At 53.1% G+C, this 15,793-nt stretch overlaps 1 protein-coding gene across 1 annotated transcript in view; it reads right to left on the reverse strand.

Annotated features, from left to right (window-relative positions):
• LOC100539630 (rho GTPase-activating protein 39-like) overlaps positions 1 to 15,793 on the reverse strand; it is a 41,753-nt gene that overhangs the window by 16,537 nt on the left and 9,423 nt on the right. The window contains exon 2 of the mRNA XM_085241474.1: positions 4,716 to 5,114. Within this exon, the coding sequence (XP_085097600.1) occupies positions 4,716 to 5,114 (399 nt within the window). The remainder of the gene's footprint in view (positions 1 to 4,715; positions 5,115 to 15,793) is intronic.

Consider the following 15,793-nt stretch of genomic DNA (forward strand, 5'->3'; position numbering starts at 1 on the left):
CAGGTCTTAAAAGGCACGCCCTTCCCAGGAAAAGTCCCTTTGAATCTGGCCCTGTTTCCCACGTTCTGTCCACGTATCTGCCCCCAGTGTCACTAGACAGACCCCAGGGTGCACTGCCTGTGCACAGCAGGTGCTCCCAGAATGCTTCAAAGCCATTTTTCCCTATCTGAACCATAACACTTGCTCTCCACACCTCCTTGCCGACCTGCTCTCCATGCCCTCTGCGCAGGCACACAGACCCACCTCCTCCACATGCCTGCCCTCTTCCCCAGCCCCACGAGGCTCATGGGGACACCCCAATCCTCTGTGATGGAGGTGGCATTCACAGAGGGTCCTGCAGCCCACCACACACTGCTCCTTGCCCGAGCATTCTTCCTACAACCACTGCTGAAAACACAGCTGTTCCTAGAAGAGCTCCTGGGCCAACCTGAAGAACCAGAGCAGCAACACTTGGTATGCTTTTAAATGAGAGTTTTGACACCCACCCACCCAACAGAGAGGAGGAGCTCCCCACTTACACTGGATTGCAGCAGAAGTGGGCAGCCCCTCACTGCCCCAAGTCCTTCCCAGGGGTGGGGGGCAGCTGCCCCACCTCTCACCCAGCCTTCCCCTGATGGAGGAATCTGAGTGTAAAACCGAACTCACAAAATTCAGCGCTGCCTCTGTCAATAAGCTATGCTAAGCTATTCTTCACCTTCACAACAAAAGGCCGTGGAGTCCCCAGAGCTACACCTGGATAGAACAGCTTGGAGAAGAACCATCTGCACCTCCATCTAAACCATTTGTTTGGGTGAAACCTACGAAACCCCCAGAGTTGGCAGAGCCTAGCACCAACCCACTGCTCTCACTTCCACCTGCTAAAAGGGGATGACTTTAGTGGGCCCTCTGTGTTACAGCCACACAGCACAGCCACGCAGGGGCAGCTGCTGCCCTCGGCTCGCTGTGGCTGTGGGTTGGGTGTTAGGACAGGATCAAACAGCCCAGCGTTTGCCCATTCCTGAAGTGTCCCTTGTTCAGCTCCACTGGGACATCCTATGGGGACAATGCAGCCATGCTGCTCCAGCTAGACCATGGCATGCTCCCACAGACCAGGCGCTCTGTAAGGGAAGGTGCTGGAGAAGTGAAATCCTTAAATGCGTGCCATATGAGAGGTTACCAGTTCGATTTCAGACACAATATGTCACCTCCAACCTCTCTGACAGCAATAAGAGGCACAGCTGCGGAGAGGACAAGGCTTTTCCATCACCATGAAAGAGCTCTTGGTTGCCCCAAACTCACCCCCAGACGCCAAGAAAATCAAGCAGAGAGGAACTGGGACTTCCTGACTTCCCAGCACAGAGAAAGGCTCAGCCTTGTTCTGCTGAGCAGCAGAAGCCCTAATGGGAAGAGGAGCCAGCAGTGGAGATGTCCTAGCACAGCCTGCTCTTGAGCAACCAGCATGAGACTCAGCTGCGTCCCCTGAGACACTTCCTTCGAGGAATGCTTTCAAGCACTCCAATACAAACACCACAGCCTGATGCTGGCTTTCCCAGCCCGCACCCAACTGCAGCAGCTCTTACCAGCCTCCAGCTTGCTCCTGGATTGCCCATTGTTTGCTCTTCCCTCCCAGCAGCCTGCAGAAGAGGCCCCACTCCTCAGCTCTGCCCTTCCCAGCAGTCATTTTCCTGGTGCTTTCAGAAAGGCAAACGAACAGGGATGCTGCACCCAGCAGCACTGCTGCTGCTGCCCACGGTGTCCATGCTGGACATGGGGATGGAGAATGACACAGATCCACCCAGATCCACCTCTGCAGACACGTGCAAGACTCCGTGCACAGGTCCTGCCCTAAGGCCAGCAGCATAAATGTGCACAAAACAAGCCCCTATCAGCAAACTTGGAAGTGTTTCTTTTATCATAGAATCACAGAGTGGATTGGAAGGGACCTTTAAGATCACCTATTTCCAACCCCCTGCTATAGGCAGGGACACCTCCCTCCAGCCCAGGTTGCTCACAGCCCATCCAGCCTGGCCTTCAGTGCTTCCAGGGAGCGGCATCCACAACCTCACTGGGAAACCTGTTCCAGTGCCTCGCCACCCTCACAGTAAAGAATTCCTTCCTGATACGTAGTCTAAATCAACTATCTTCCAGTTTAAAACCATTTCCCCTTGTCTGTTGCTACATGCCCTTTTAAGAAGTCCCTCCCCAGCTTCCCTCTAGGCCCCTTCAGGTCCTGGAAGGTTGCTGGAAGGTCTCCTCAGAGCCTTCTCTTCTCCAGGCTGCAGAGCCCCAGTTCTCCCAGCCTGTCCTCATAGAGGAGGTGCTCCAGCCCTTTGTTCGTCTCCATGGCCCTCCTCTGGACCTGCTCCCACAGCTCCACGTCCCTCTTGTGTCAGGGGCTCCAGAACTGGACGCAGTGCTCCAGGTGGGGTCTCAGGAGAGCAGAGCAGAGGGGCTGCACCTCCCTCGACCTGCTGGTCACACTTGTCTGGATGCAACCCAGGTCAGGTTGGCCTTCTGGGCTGCAAGGAGAATGTAGGCAGCAGTCATTTCTCCAGCAGCACCCTTTTCAAGGTACGGGGAGCCATTTTCCCACAGTGACAGCAGCAAGTGAAAGCAGCTGCCATTTCCACAGGGAGGTCGGCCTCCCAACTGCACAGCACTGGGGCCTGCACCGTACTGGGCTGATCTCCAGAGAGTCTGCTCTGAGCTCGTGTGATGGGAGGGCAGGAAAAGCAGCAGGGCACGTAGGAGGAGGGACCGGTCACCAGCAGCGTACACCGGTGTGGGAACATCCCTGTTCCACTTGAGGTCGTGGAGAGCAGCACCCAGTTTAAGCAGCACTGTTAAGAGGCGCGAGGGGAAGGCGGGGCACAACAGGCTGCTAAAAGAATAGAAAAACCCTCAACCGCAAAGTATTACTGAAAAAAAAGGACTAAATCCCTTCCCCCAGCTCTCCACAGCAAGAGGCCCCACTTGGGTATCAGGCCGGGCTCCTCCGGCCTCTCCATCTATCATGGGATGACGAACATAAAGGGAAGAAAAACAAATGGTCCATGCTGCTGTTAGAGACATAAATGAAATGGTCTCGGGTGCAGGTACCTATAAAGATGTCAAATGCTACTAAGAACACTTAACATATTTGCCTTCTGTTTATACAGCTGTATTCCTGCTGAAGGAAGAAAGGACATGCTCATGTTTGTCTTTGGAGAAAAATGCAGACAGTAAAGCTGACAAGCTTTTGCTGCTGCTAGTCCAGACACCTTACCGAGGGTACCAGATCCCACCTGGGAGCCTTTGCTTTGGGCTCAGCTTCTCTCTCACCATTTTGTAAGCTAGAAAAACACAAGAAGTCTCTCCTAAGCTGTCAGATTTAGGGAGGGCAAGTGTTTTCCATGCCAAAACAAGGCATGCTAATGCTTGCTTGCAAATAGCAGTATCTACATGTGATGGCTGTGCAGGGAAACAACACCCGATCTCCTTCCACAAAAACATCTGTAAGCAGCTGCCATTGGCTTAATAGTGCAGAGATCTGGAAAAGTGACACAAGACCAAGCAGACCATCAGCTCCCAAACAAGCTGAGCACCTTCCCCAGTACTGGCCCTTCAGCAGGAGGCACTGCAGGGGTCAAAGTCATAGGCTCTTTCTTGTGCTTCAGCAGATCTTCAGTGAACACACAGCACCTTGCATGGAACAGCAGGCAAGGAATGAACTTCAGCTCACAGCTCTCCAGTGCAGATATTCTCCAGAACTGCCATCCTACAAGGTTTTCACCATTTTGGCTTTCTCTTTGCCCCTCTCCAGCACCACATACACAGTAATGTGACCTCAATCCCAAAAGCAAGTTGTGAAAGATGCCTGGCCTGACACATCACCCTGTCCAAATGCTGCAGGAGGAAAACAGGGACAAGGGGTGACAGGAGTACCGGGTTCACCCAAGCACTGCTCCAGCCCTTGGGTGAATCACTTTTCCTGAGTGTGACTCAGCAGCACCCACTGCACAGCCTTCCCCGCTGCTTGCACCACATTCTCGACAGCAGGACGATGCAGACAGGGCACGGAGGAGGCAGAGCGATGAGGGGCTGTCCCAGCACAGATCGGGGAGGGAATGCTTTTGTGCAGATCAAGCTGGCAAAGTTTCAATATGAAAAAATCTTGACTGTTGTCAGACTGGTTTGAGTGCAAGAAGATCTCTCAGTCAAACCAAATAGCATCCCGTTATTGTTCTTTCGTTGCAGGGTTGATACAAGAAAGTAGTTGAGCTCCGTCCCCTGCAGACCACTCTGCCTTGGCTGCTCACAGCTTGGCCAGAGTGGAGGGCGCTGCAGAGGACGGAGCACAGCTACTTGCTTGTACCAACAGGGACAGGAAAAAGCAAAGCAGCCCACCCATGTCCCTGGCCAGCCCAGCAAACCTGCCCAGGTGCCATCACCACATCCTACAGAGCTCCCATCACAGCAGTGAGCAGCCTTGCCTGTCCCCTCTTGTCCTGCTGGGTATACAGGTCTGCAGAGCAGTGATCGTCTTTTGATTTGTGTTTTTATGGCACCCCACAAAAATGTGGATGCTCAAGTGTTTCTGCAGCACTGGAAAGGCTTGCAGCGGCTTTACTCAGGACAAGGAGAGCAGATGAGTGCCACCTGGCAGTGCTTTGCACCAGCACTGCACCCTCCTGGGCACAGGCTGCGCATCGGTCCCTGCCCAGAGACCTGGTAAATACAAACCAAAGCTCTCCTACCTGCCCGTGTCCGGCCTCTTGTCGGTGGCACAGTCCCCTTTGCTCCTCTCCATCTCCTGCAGCAGGGCTGTAGGGATGGGGGTGCTCCTGCCTTCGCTGCCGCTGCTGCCCCGGTGCTGCCGGCCCCGGCAGTCGGGCTGGGAGCTGTGCTTCATGGCCTGGAGCTGTGCCAGGGGCACGATGTCGCAGCCCTGGGGCCGGTGCCACACCGTCTGCCGCGTGATGGCATTGTAATAGTAGAAGCGGTTGTTGTTGTGGTCGAAGAGCTCCCACCACTGCTTCTGGTCCGACTGGCGCACCTTCAGGTTGGGGGGGGGCTCCCAGCCACACTCCCCTGTGGTCAGGTTGACGTACATCCGCTCCTGGGAGCGGGGCTCAATGATCTCCACCCAGTCCGAGCTGTGGGGAACGAGAGGCACGTTAGTGTGGGCAAGGAGGCAGTCGAGGATGGGGAGCAGAGCTCATCCACGCTGATAAAACAAACCGAGCACTGGTGAGACCCTGGGAGCTCAAAGGATAAACGTGGAGCGACGCAGATAAGTGCTTTGTGGGGTCTGGCTTTCTGTCAGACAGCTCGGGGGTGGGAAGCACGCAGTTAGATTGGCCATCTCTAAACAGCCTAATGGAACCAATGGGCGCAGAAGGAACGAATCAGTGTCTGCTGATATTGAGGGCACCACAAACTGCACAGGGGTATTATCCATAACAACAGCATCAAAGAGGAAAAGGAGGGCAGCAGAAGAGCCCAGCAGCGTCGGCAGGAGAAATCCCAGGAGACAGCAGTGAAGACAGGATAAGGAAATGGAAAAGCGGGGCTGATGGGTAGCCAGGGTGCCCAAAACCATCACGGTTGGGCACAGCCAGAGGGGGACTCAGACCCACACTTGTGGGCCGCTCATGGCAGGAGCTGCTGGGAGCTGCGGGCCCAGCATGCCACTGCTGAGAGAGGAAGGCAGGGTTGGAGCAGCACAGCACAGCCACGGCACCACAGGAACACGGCTCAGGCAGAGGTGGTGGGAGGAGAGAGGCCGTCACACAGTGTTGGCTTGGCAGAACAGAAAGCACCCTGCGGGACTCGGCGGAGCAATGGAGCTGTAACATTCGAGAGCACGAAGGTTGGGGTCTGTTTTGCCAGCAAGAGGATTAGCAAAGATGTGAGGCGCCGACCAGCCCTACCAGCACTGCTGCTCCTCGGGAGGGAGGAGAGGTCAGCTATTTTCTGTTAAGTGCAAGCTATTGAAAATAACGAATTCTTCTCATGGCACTCGGCCATGACCGAGTGTGTGTTGCTAACTATAGTCTTCCGTTTTAACAAGCCCACATTTATCTCTGCGTGCAAAGACACATAAGTGGACGCCTTTAGTTGGTGACCTCTTTGCTCACCTTACATTTGGGGCTGAGGATTACCGAGTTGGAGCTCAATGAGGCAAAAATCTGCACAGAACACATTGAAATGCTGAAGAGTTTGGTACAATCACAATCACACGTAAAGGAAGAGAAGGAAAGGCAAGGAGCACATTCCTGGAACAGGGCCAGCAGCGGGCTGCCACACAAGTCTGGAACATAACATCAGGAACTCTGGAAAGACGTGATAAAGACAGGATTGGAGATAAAGTCATAACTTGGACACAGAAATGGATTCAGACTCCCCACTATGAGAAGTTTCTCCGGAGCCATCCGAATGAGGCCTTGTCCCTGCCCACCCCATGGCAGACCCTGGATGCAGAGCAGGTTGGGACCCCGTGTCCCACTCCCGGCCCCCCCGCTGCCACCACACAGCAGCACCACTGCTGTCACCCTAGTGGGAATGCTGTGCTGGCTTTGGTCCATTTCACTTCCACTGGGACAGAACGCCTTTGGCTGCAGCATTCCCCACAGACCGACCCCGGTGCGAGGCGCTGCTTGGAGCCAGGGCACCCATCTGGGCACCACAGCTCAGACTTCAACAAAAAGGAGGAATTTCAACAAAATCCCCACTTGCTTCCAAAAACAAAAACACATTCCCAGCGTGTATCCTCCTTTATTGTCTGAGAGTTTCAGAAGCTTCCTTTGTATCCTAAGTAAATACACAAATACTTTCCAAGCCTCTGAGTTTGCAAATAGGCCCCAGCTCCAGCCGCTCGCTCTCACACGCAGACCTGCTGGTGGGCTGTGGGGCTGCCATGGGCGCTGAGGTCCCAGGTGCAGCCCCAGCCCCACGAGCCAGCTGTGCAAAGAGCAGCAGGGAGCGCGTTGTGCACAGCTACAGTGCTGTGCGTGGCCAAGCAGGCCGGTGCTCAGCCGAAGGCTCAGGCAGCCCCTGAAAGACCTTGTTTGTACGGAGCACTGCACAAACACGGCAGGTAAAAGGCCAAGGTGCGGCTCCGTCCCGCCTGCCCCTGGGACAGGCATGATTTATATCTGCAAACTTTGCTCCTTCAGAAACAAAGAGGTGAGCTTGGGTTTGTCCTGCTTGCAGCTCCTGCCGGGGCCTTGGTTGGCAAAGGAAGCCAAGGAAGATAATAAATAATAAAGAAATAACAATCCTAATTAAAAGGCTATTTCAGCCTGAAAGAACGTAGCTCCTACAGCCCAGCCCACATAGCTGTACTGTATACTGTATACACTTCCCAGCTTTACCAGCAAGCCAAAACTAGGAAAGCACAAAGCTCTCCAAGGATCAAAACAGACTCCAGGCCTGCCCTGAAACCTGGATGCTGGACACCCTATCCCTGGCACCTCTGCCCCAGGAACAGGCACAGCAGGACTCCTCAGGGTGCACCTACAGGCCTGACTCACGCAGGGACAAGAAGCCACCCCAAGCATGTGAAAGGAGCAGCTACAGAGCAATACAAACCCATGTGAACACCAGATGTGCTGCTCACATCCCCTGAGTCAGCCTTCTCACAACTCACTAATGTGAGTCCAGGAGAGAATAAATTTAAAATTCTGTTTTAAATAAACAGAAAGGTTCAGAAATGGACAGGAGCTGCACCTGGAGGGGGAAAAACATCACCTGAAAGAACAGGGAGGAAACCCCAAGAAACCAAACAATCACTGCTCCACAAGGCAGCTGACTTTCTTGCCACCACTGCTCAAGTCACTTAGCCCCCTGCATGAAGCCCTCCCTCCAACCACCAGCTCCAGGTCCAGCTCTTTCACCTTCTGGTGACAGCCCAGCCCCATGGAGAGCCATGGGAACTCCTCGCTTCAAGGCACTCCGAGCTGCAAGGACACCATTCTGCAGGGTGTCAAGGAGAAGTCTCATGCCTTGATCTCCCATTTCACTTCCACGTTCTGCTATTTCTGCTCCTGTGTGCCCCACACTGGGCCCCACCTCGTTCCCCCAGTTCCCTTTTATAAGGCAGAGCCCAGTCCTTCATGGCCTAATGTTGACTCCATACTGAGTGGGGTCCTGATGATGGATGGCTTCAAAGAGCCTCCAGCAGACTTAAAGATGGTCCCACAACAATGAGAAGCACCTGTGAAATTGCACTCCTTGTCAGAAACATGGTCTGAACTCAGGGCGGTGCTGCATGGAGTTGGGGTTTGATGCTAATGATCCCTGCGGGTCCCTTCCTGCTCAAGCTGCTCTGTGACAATGACTCCAGGAAACTGCTGTGTGCATACAGTCAGAGTATGGCCACATAGTTAACAGCACAAAAGGAGGCTGTGCTCAAAGGACGGGGTACCTGTCTGCAGGTGAATGAAGAGCTCCAGGAGCTGTGGGACAGAGTGATCACTGCAATGTGAAGGAAAGCACCAGCATCACCTCCACACCTCACACAGAGGTGCTGATCCCAGCCCTCGCACAAGAACTGCAGCTCCCAGCAGGGCTGCTGCAGCCCCAGACCAGGCAGATCCCATCACCAGCGCTCATCTACTAGAGGGTGACTGTAGTCACTCCTACTTTTTTCCAATGACATTTCAGTAGTGACTCTCATTTCCTCCTAACGTGGCTCAGAAACTGAGAAGCTCTGTGGTCCCCAGGGCCCTCTGGGGCAAAACAAACCACTGCTGGCACCAGGGGCACTGCCGACCGCCCAGCAGTTCTCATCCCAGGAAGAAGTGTGACATGGCACGGCCCCACCACCCCACACTGGGATGCCAGAGCCCATGGAGGCAGGGACGTGGCACATGGAGCCCAGGAGGGCTCACTGCAGTGGCACAGCCCAGGTTCGTGTGTGCCCCACAGCTCTAGTGCTGGCAGCAGGAAAGGTTTGTCCTCAGGATGCCTGCAGTCCAGATCACTTAATCACTGCTGGCGGGAAGTGTTACCAGGGCCCAGGAGGGGGAGCAGAGCACTGTGCAGCCTCAGAGAGCCCCCAGCAGCTGAGCAGGGTGTGGGGGCCGTGCTGGAGCTGCTGGCCACACTGCTCCTAGCACAGGAACCCCATGGGCTGCGGAATGCCTGACTGACATCAGCACCGTGTTGAGAGTGGCACTGTGCCCTTGCCCCTGCAAAGAGTGAAGGCACCTGCAGCACCCAGACAAACAATGCTTAGGAAAGCCTCACTCACTGTAAGTGTTGAGCAGGAAAGTGTGACCCCCGCCCAAGTGGCTGGAAGCTGCTCAGATCTGCACATCAAAGCCAGAATAGGGCTGTAAAACTCATCTGTGCCCTGGAATTGCAGAGGGCCCCCGAGGAGGTCACCAGCACCTCCTGCAATGCTCCACCAGCTGGCTCGGTCAGTCTATTCTTTGCTCACTGCCTCCTCTCAGCCAAGCCCAGCAAAGCTATAATTTAAGTCTCAGGAAAAAAAATTACCCAAAGCAATCCTGTCCTCCCACCTCCCCCATATATAATCTCTGAATACACACGCATCTTTCTAACAAAAATTATAGAGGAACTAAAATAAATATAATGTCAGCCTGTTCCTAAAAGACTGTCCTGCTTCCAAAAATAAGCATTGTGCAAACAAATCAACCTCTGCCTAGCAGGAGACAGACCAGACTGTGAAAATACAGCACAAATGGCTGCTCCAAGCCTGAGCACGTATGCTCAACTCACACGTGGGCAGAACAGGGCACCCTTCTGAATGCAGAGGACAGCAGCTGCATGTTGCAGGGAGGGAAAAAGAGCCCAGCACCCTGATGCTGGGGTGAGAGGTAGCACACAGCCCATGCTGTCCGGAGAAGGTCTTACTGCACGAAGCTGGATGGAGATGCCAGATGAGAAACTCGGCAGTCTTCTGCTTGTTCAGCCCTGCTTGTTTCTTGCACCATCCCCAGCCCCGTCTATTCCCAAATTTCCCTCACCAGCACTGCAGGCTCTCTGCTTGCTGTTGCCCCAACCCACCTCAGCTCCCACCCACAGACAGCAGTGACACAGCTGTGCAGGAGCAGAGTCTACAGGACCTGCCCCAGCTGATCCAGGGAAACAACATCTCCCATGGAGCCCAAAATACTATGGAGCAGCACAAGTTTTGGGACTACAGGATCTGCCCTAACAACCTGTTTGGCCCTTGAGCTGCTGTCACAGCAACCTCTGCATCTCTTCCTCCGCTGTGGTCAGCGCTTTTATTTTGCACTTCAGAGCATGGCCAAAACCCCTGACTGCTGCACAGCCTCCAAAAGCCCCACTCTGCCCCAGACGCTGCGGCACCTCCTAAGTCCGGCAAAGGCTGCAGCAGAGCCGTTTTTCCTTTTAAGGGCTGAGCATTTGACAACCAGTTTCAGAAAAATGTACTGGCACTTTGAATCCCCTCTCTCTCCATCCAAAATGTGCTGCACAGCTCCGTGGCTCCATCTAAACCCCAGCTGCTGAAGGGGAGGCAGCCATGGGGAGGCTGGGTGCTGGCTGGTGCCTGCCCCAGGGCTGTGGGCACTGCGCCGTGGTGCAGCCTGGTGCTGTCCTCCTGCTGGCTGTAGGATGCACAGACCAAGCCCAGGACAAGTGATCAGCTCAGGTCCGGGGGTGGCCTGGGAGCAGCATCAGTACTGCACTTCAGTGGTGACAGCATCACCAGACTCCATCATCCTCCCAAAACAGAAGAGATGATATTGCTGCCTTGTGTTTCTGTAGGTGACACCCAGCCAGGACAGACACCTGCTTCACTCACTGTAGCGGGTCGTGCTGGCACTCCACCACACAGGGTCGGCCTGAGGCAGGGCTCAAAGCCCTCAGGAGACGGCTGGTCTGGGCATCTCACCCTACAATTAGGGCTGGGCTGCTCCCGTTCATGGAGGGGACTGACATGCAGCACAAAGCCAGGATGGAGCACGGACCTGCTCGGGAGCTTTCTGCGCTTCCTACTGCACTGCTGCTCCAGACCAGGCTCAGCTACTCGAAAGCTGAACATGATTTGTTTACTGAAGTACACCAGACCCAGGCAGGGTAAGCTGGCATTTCCTGATCCCACTGCATGCATGCAGACAGGGATGGGGCACTGAGCTGCTGCTGCCAGCAAATAGAAGCCCTGGACGAGCAACCAGTCCCAAGTGCACCCCCTATGCCAGAGCCAGAAATGTCACCCGATATTCCTGCTATTTCAAGGACATGGCAGCACTCACTGCCCTCTCTGTCACTCCAGGAATGACTGACAAAGGTCTAGCTTGTTGCCCAGCTGCTTCAGGACTTGAAATTTACTCCTTATGGTCTCCTGTATCACTGCTACTGATGTCAGGACTCCCTCCCAGCCAGGGACCTACAGTTGCTGCTCTGGCCACAGGTGCAGGCAAAAGCAGCCAGGAAGGGGAGCATCCGTGGTGCAATTTTCCATAGAGAAGAAGAAAATGAAAACAGCTTTTGTATTATTACTACTGAAAGGAACAGAGAGCAGACAGCAGCCATGGCAGAACCCCACCAACAGCCAAGTGCCAGCAGCTCGGTTGTGCCCAGCGCAGAGATGCACATTTCCTACACGAAGGCATGCTGAATGGCACAGTGAGAACACTGACTGAGGCAGGATGCCATAGGTCAGCAGACTGGGGAGAATGGGGAGCAATAGAAAAAGAAACTCACAGAAGCAGAGCAGGAAAAGCTCACAGCAGGTAAGTCCAGACTCAGCAGGCACCTGAACAGTGATGGGATGGAAAGGGCCTCTTGGAACACCTTTCTAAATAATTCTGCCAGGCCAGAAGACACCCAGCACAACTCCAGCTCTGCTACAGAAGGTGCAGAGGCTGTAATGAGGGGCGGAGCACCTGCAGGTCGCCCTTACGGGGTGCCAGCTGTTTGTTGCACATAAACAGCCGGAGCGCGGATCGGACGGCTTTCAGGCAGCAGTGCGCAAAGCTACATATCTGCAGCAGCAACATTCCTAAATGCATGGCATTAGCAAAATAATGGCCCTCTGTCTCTCTTCATTTAAAGGGCTGCCAGTCATTTATTAGCTGAAACACAGAGCCCCTTGAAAACCCATGCAAAACACTGACGCCGCTTGCAAGGGACCGGGCTATTTCTCAGCTGGCAGAGCCGTAAGACACTGATGGCTAAAAGCATAAAACAAAGATAACAGTGTTTCATCGCCACTTTTGTAGGTCCTTTCATTCTTCCGCAAATCTCTCCGGCTGCAGCTGTCCCTGCTGACTCCTTGAAAAAAGCTCAGCAGGAACAAATGGAGAGGAGCTCTTGAGAGCCTGGGCTGCCCTGGCTTGTCGAATGTGACTCACGTTAACCACTGCAGTGCTGGGACCGCTGAGGAATTTGGCCACGAGTCAAAAGCAACAGGAAAGCCTACAAACGAAAAGCTCTCCTCTGCTCCCATAGCTGCAATGAGGAAACATCCCTGCAGGACACCATGCGGAGGAGCTGCTCAGCGTCAGCATCGCTTTCCCTCGGCCATGCACACTAATTTCCTCTGGCACGGGGAAAGAAGCGGTAAACAAATAGCCAAAGTCTCAGCCACAGAGTTCATAAACCCTTCATAAAACAATAAGCAAAAAACCTCTTTCCATGAGGAATTTATTTCGTTAGGCTTGTCTTGCCTGCAGAAAGCACTGTGTCCTGTGCATGCAGGGGTGGAGATGGGGGGCACCTCCAGAAAGCTCACCTGCAGATGAGTTGCTGGCTGAGGAAAGAAAACCACAGCGTGCTTCATTTCTTTTCCATTGTTATTAAATTTTGATGTAATAAACCACAAAAACAAGAACAAAAAAACCTTCCTCCAAAAGGAAAGGTAAGTAGGATTGCCACCCTGACCTCCTTGCCTGATCACATCCGAAACGTCACGCTCTGGGCAGCTGTCACATCCCACGACCTGGGCACTACACTGTGTCACTGAGCAGTGCCTACAGTAACACCTTCAAACAAACAAAAATGTTACTTATCTACAATGCTGGTGCTTTGTCACTAACAAGATCTGGCTTGATTTAAACGAGAAACAAAGACTGTGCAGCTCAGCCTTACCCCAGAACACAGTCACAGCCTTTTGAAAAACAAACATCTGTGATCTCACGTGCCGGAACAAAGCACGATGAGTGCTGGAGCTCCAAACCCGTGTTTGCTCTCCCCCCCGCTACAGAAACAAAGGTGGGACTAATCTTCCCGAGCATCAGTCGCCATTCCCAAAGGCACACGGGTGCTCCTTGTGGTGCCCAGGTAAAACACTCAGGGGTGTGGGCCCACAGCTGCAGCCTGGAGCTGCCCAAATGGGGATTCAGTGCCCTGCGGCTCCTCCAGCATCACTGCCTGCAGCCGTTCCTGCTGACAAACCTGGGCAGCAGTGGGAGGAGGAAAGCAGTTACTTCCTTCACACACAACTGAATCATTTCTTGCATAGGACCAACATTTTGCATAGCAATATTCAGCCTTCTCCAGGCAGGCTGATAAAATATGAAGTTCCATGCTTACCCTGATACGAAATACTTTTTTTTTTTCTTGGTTTCAATGGTCAATTCAATTAGATGCAATCGCTGGGTTCTTGGGGACAGCGGTGTCCAAGGAAAGGTAGATGTCAAAAGCTGTAACCTCAGGAGATTCAGGACTTGAGAGCTCCAGAAAGTAGGGAAAACCAGAGAGCTGACATCATGTGCTCCTTTCTGCTCCCCCGTTGGCGATGGAGGGGGCGGGGAGGCCTTCACAGCAGCAGCCACATTTCTGCTCTCTGGGAGTGAAAAGGAGACTGGGCCAGTGGAACAACCCAGTCCTTTGGAGGGGTGAAAGTCACAGAATGTTTCAGGTTGGAAGAGACCTTAAAGCTGGGTGTGCAAGAGGGGGATCTAAAGCTAAACCACTGTCAAGTGCAGTTAAACCACAACTTGGAAGATACGGCACAGTTTGTGTTTCTGAAATGGCTGGAGATTGGAGCAGACCCTGTATGGAGCAGCACCCAGCCCCAACACTATTCAGTTAGCCAGAGGTTCTCCCCCAGGCTGAGTCAGACTGAAATAAACACTTAAGCTTCTGTGCATAGCTGGAAGAGTAAACACAAGTCATCTGCTCGTCCTGGTTTGAAGAAAAAGAAAAAAAAAAATCAGACTGGGCTTTCTTATAAATAGCACAATAGGCACAGCCCCGCTCTGCTCAGAGGTAACTGCAGAGCTGGCAGCACCAGACAGGATCTCCACAACAACAAAAAATAAGCAGGAAATCCCCAGTGTCACCTCTCCCCACAATTGATTTAAAATGAGCTTCTCCCTCACGCCTGGTACATGAGGAAGAAGAAACTTCCTGGCGGCGAGGGGGGAAAACGCAGTTATTAATAGCATGGCAATGAGCAAGTATCAGAAGTTATGCTGCAGCCCTGCAAGATCTTGGCTGGATCTTGAAAATATCTGTTGCCATGGCAGTGACTGCTATACATGGTAACAGCGAACAGTGGTGTGAGAACAATTTACTTTTTGATTTGGTGCCCAAAACAAGTTCCTTTTGTTTTCTCTCACCAAACACCCCAGCATTTATTAGCTTGTGCTCAGTCCAAAACTGAGCTTTTCACTTTCAGCAGCGTTAAGGAAAGCGGCAAAAAAGGGGCAAATTCTGCAAGCTGCCATGGGAGGCATCGAAGGCGGCAGCGCGTAGTCAGCCAGCAGACTGGGACGGAGCTGTGGACTTCCACCAACCTCCTTGTACCAGGTGCCCACCAAGGCAGCCCCCATCTGCCTCCAGCACACTGCATGGGACGCAGATACTAAAAAAAAGCGAAAAAGCTCAGAGACGTCTCCCACTCCCATCAGCCTGGAGCGAGGGCTCTCCTGAGATGAGACGCCCCGTCCTCCAGCAGGACAGCAAAGCACAGCTGTGTCACGACTTTTCCATTCTGCCCTCAGCTCTCCACAACGCCCAGTTTCCTTCCTCGGCACTATCAAACATTGAGCCGATGCTTTCACAGCACCCTCCATTACCCAAATCTTGTTTCTGAATGGCGGTAATCAGGATTTCTTGCCTCTTTTGCTGAGAGCCCATCCCAGCACGTGCGTTCCGCAGCACTCTTCCGTCTCACCTCTCCCACCCCTTTTCTAGGTCATTCACAAGCACCCTGAGCAGCACAGATCCCATCTGGGCTCCACCAGCAACTTCCCTCCATTGTCAAAGCTGTCAGCCTACTCCTAAGCTTTGTAACCTCTCCTTTAACTCGTTACTCATCCAAGCATCCCACGATGAATGTCCCTTGGAGACCCTGCAGGCCAGATATGGCTGAAATCCCATGGGAAGTCCCATTAGACCCTCCTACTGAAGCACCCCTGCTGTGTGCTCACGAAGGCCTTCCACGTGCTGATGAATTTGCAGGGCTGGAATTTTGGCCTATGAAAGCTACACTGACACGCCATATCTATCCACATTCCTGCTTAATGTTGTTTCCTGAAACCATTCAAGAATTTAAGAAATGTACTCTGAGCTCCCAACTATCCTTCCATCCCACCCACAGCCAGGCTGGCAGGACAGCACAACATCTGGTTGTGCCCTCTCTTCACCTCCTTCCTCATCTCCCCTGAATCCACACTTGTATTATGGATACTAGAGGGTGCCAATCCCAGAAGAGTCTGCCAACTTCCCCCCCAAAGCCAAAGAATGACCATTAAGCCCTACCCTCTGCATCATGTGCTTTAACAAATCCTGGGTCCACAACAGGAATTTTTCACTTGATTTCTTACAAGTCTCCAGTGGATAACAGTGTCAAAGGCTGTTTGAAAACTCAAATATATGAATTCTATGAAAT

Source organism: Meleagris gallopavo, chromosome 22, assembly GCF_905368555.1.
Source record: "Meleagris gallopavo chromosome 22, MGAL_WU_HG_1.1, whole genome shotgun sequence".
NCBI lineage: Eukaryota > Metazoa > Chordata > Aves > Galliformes > Phasianidae > Meleagris > Meleagris gallopavo.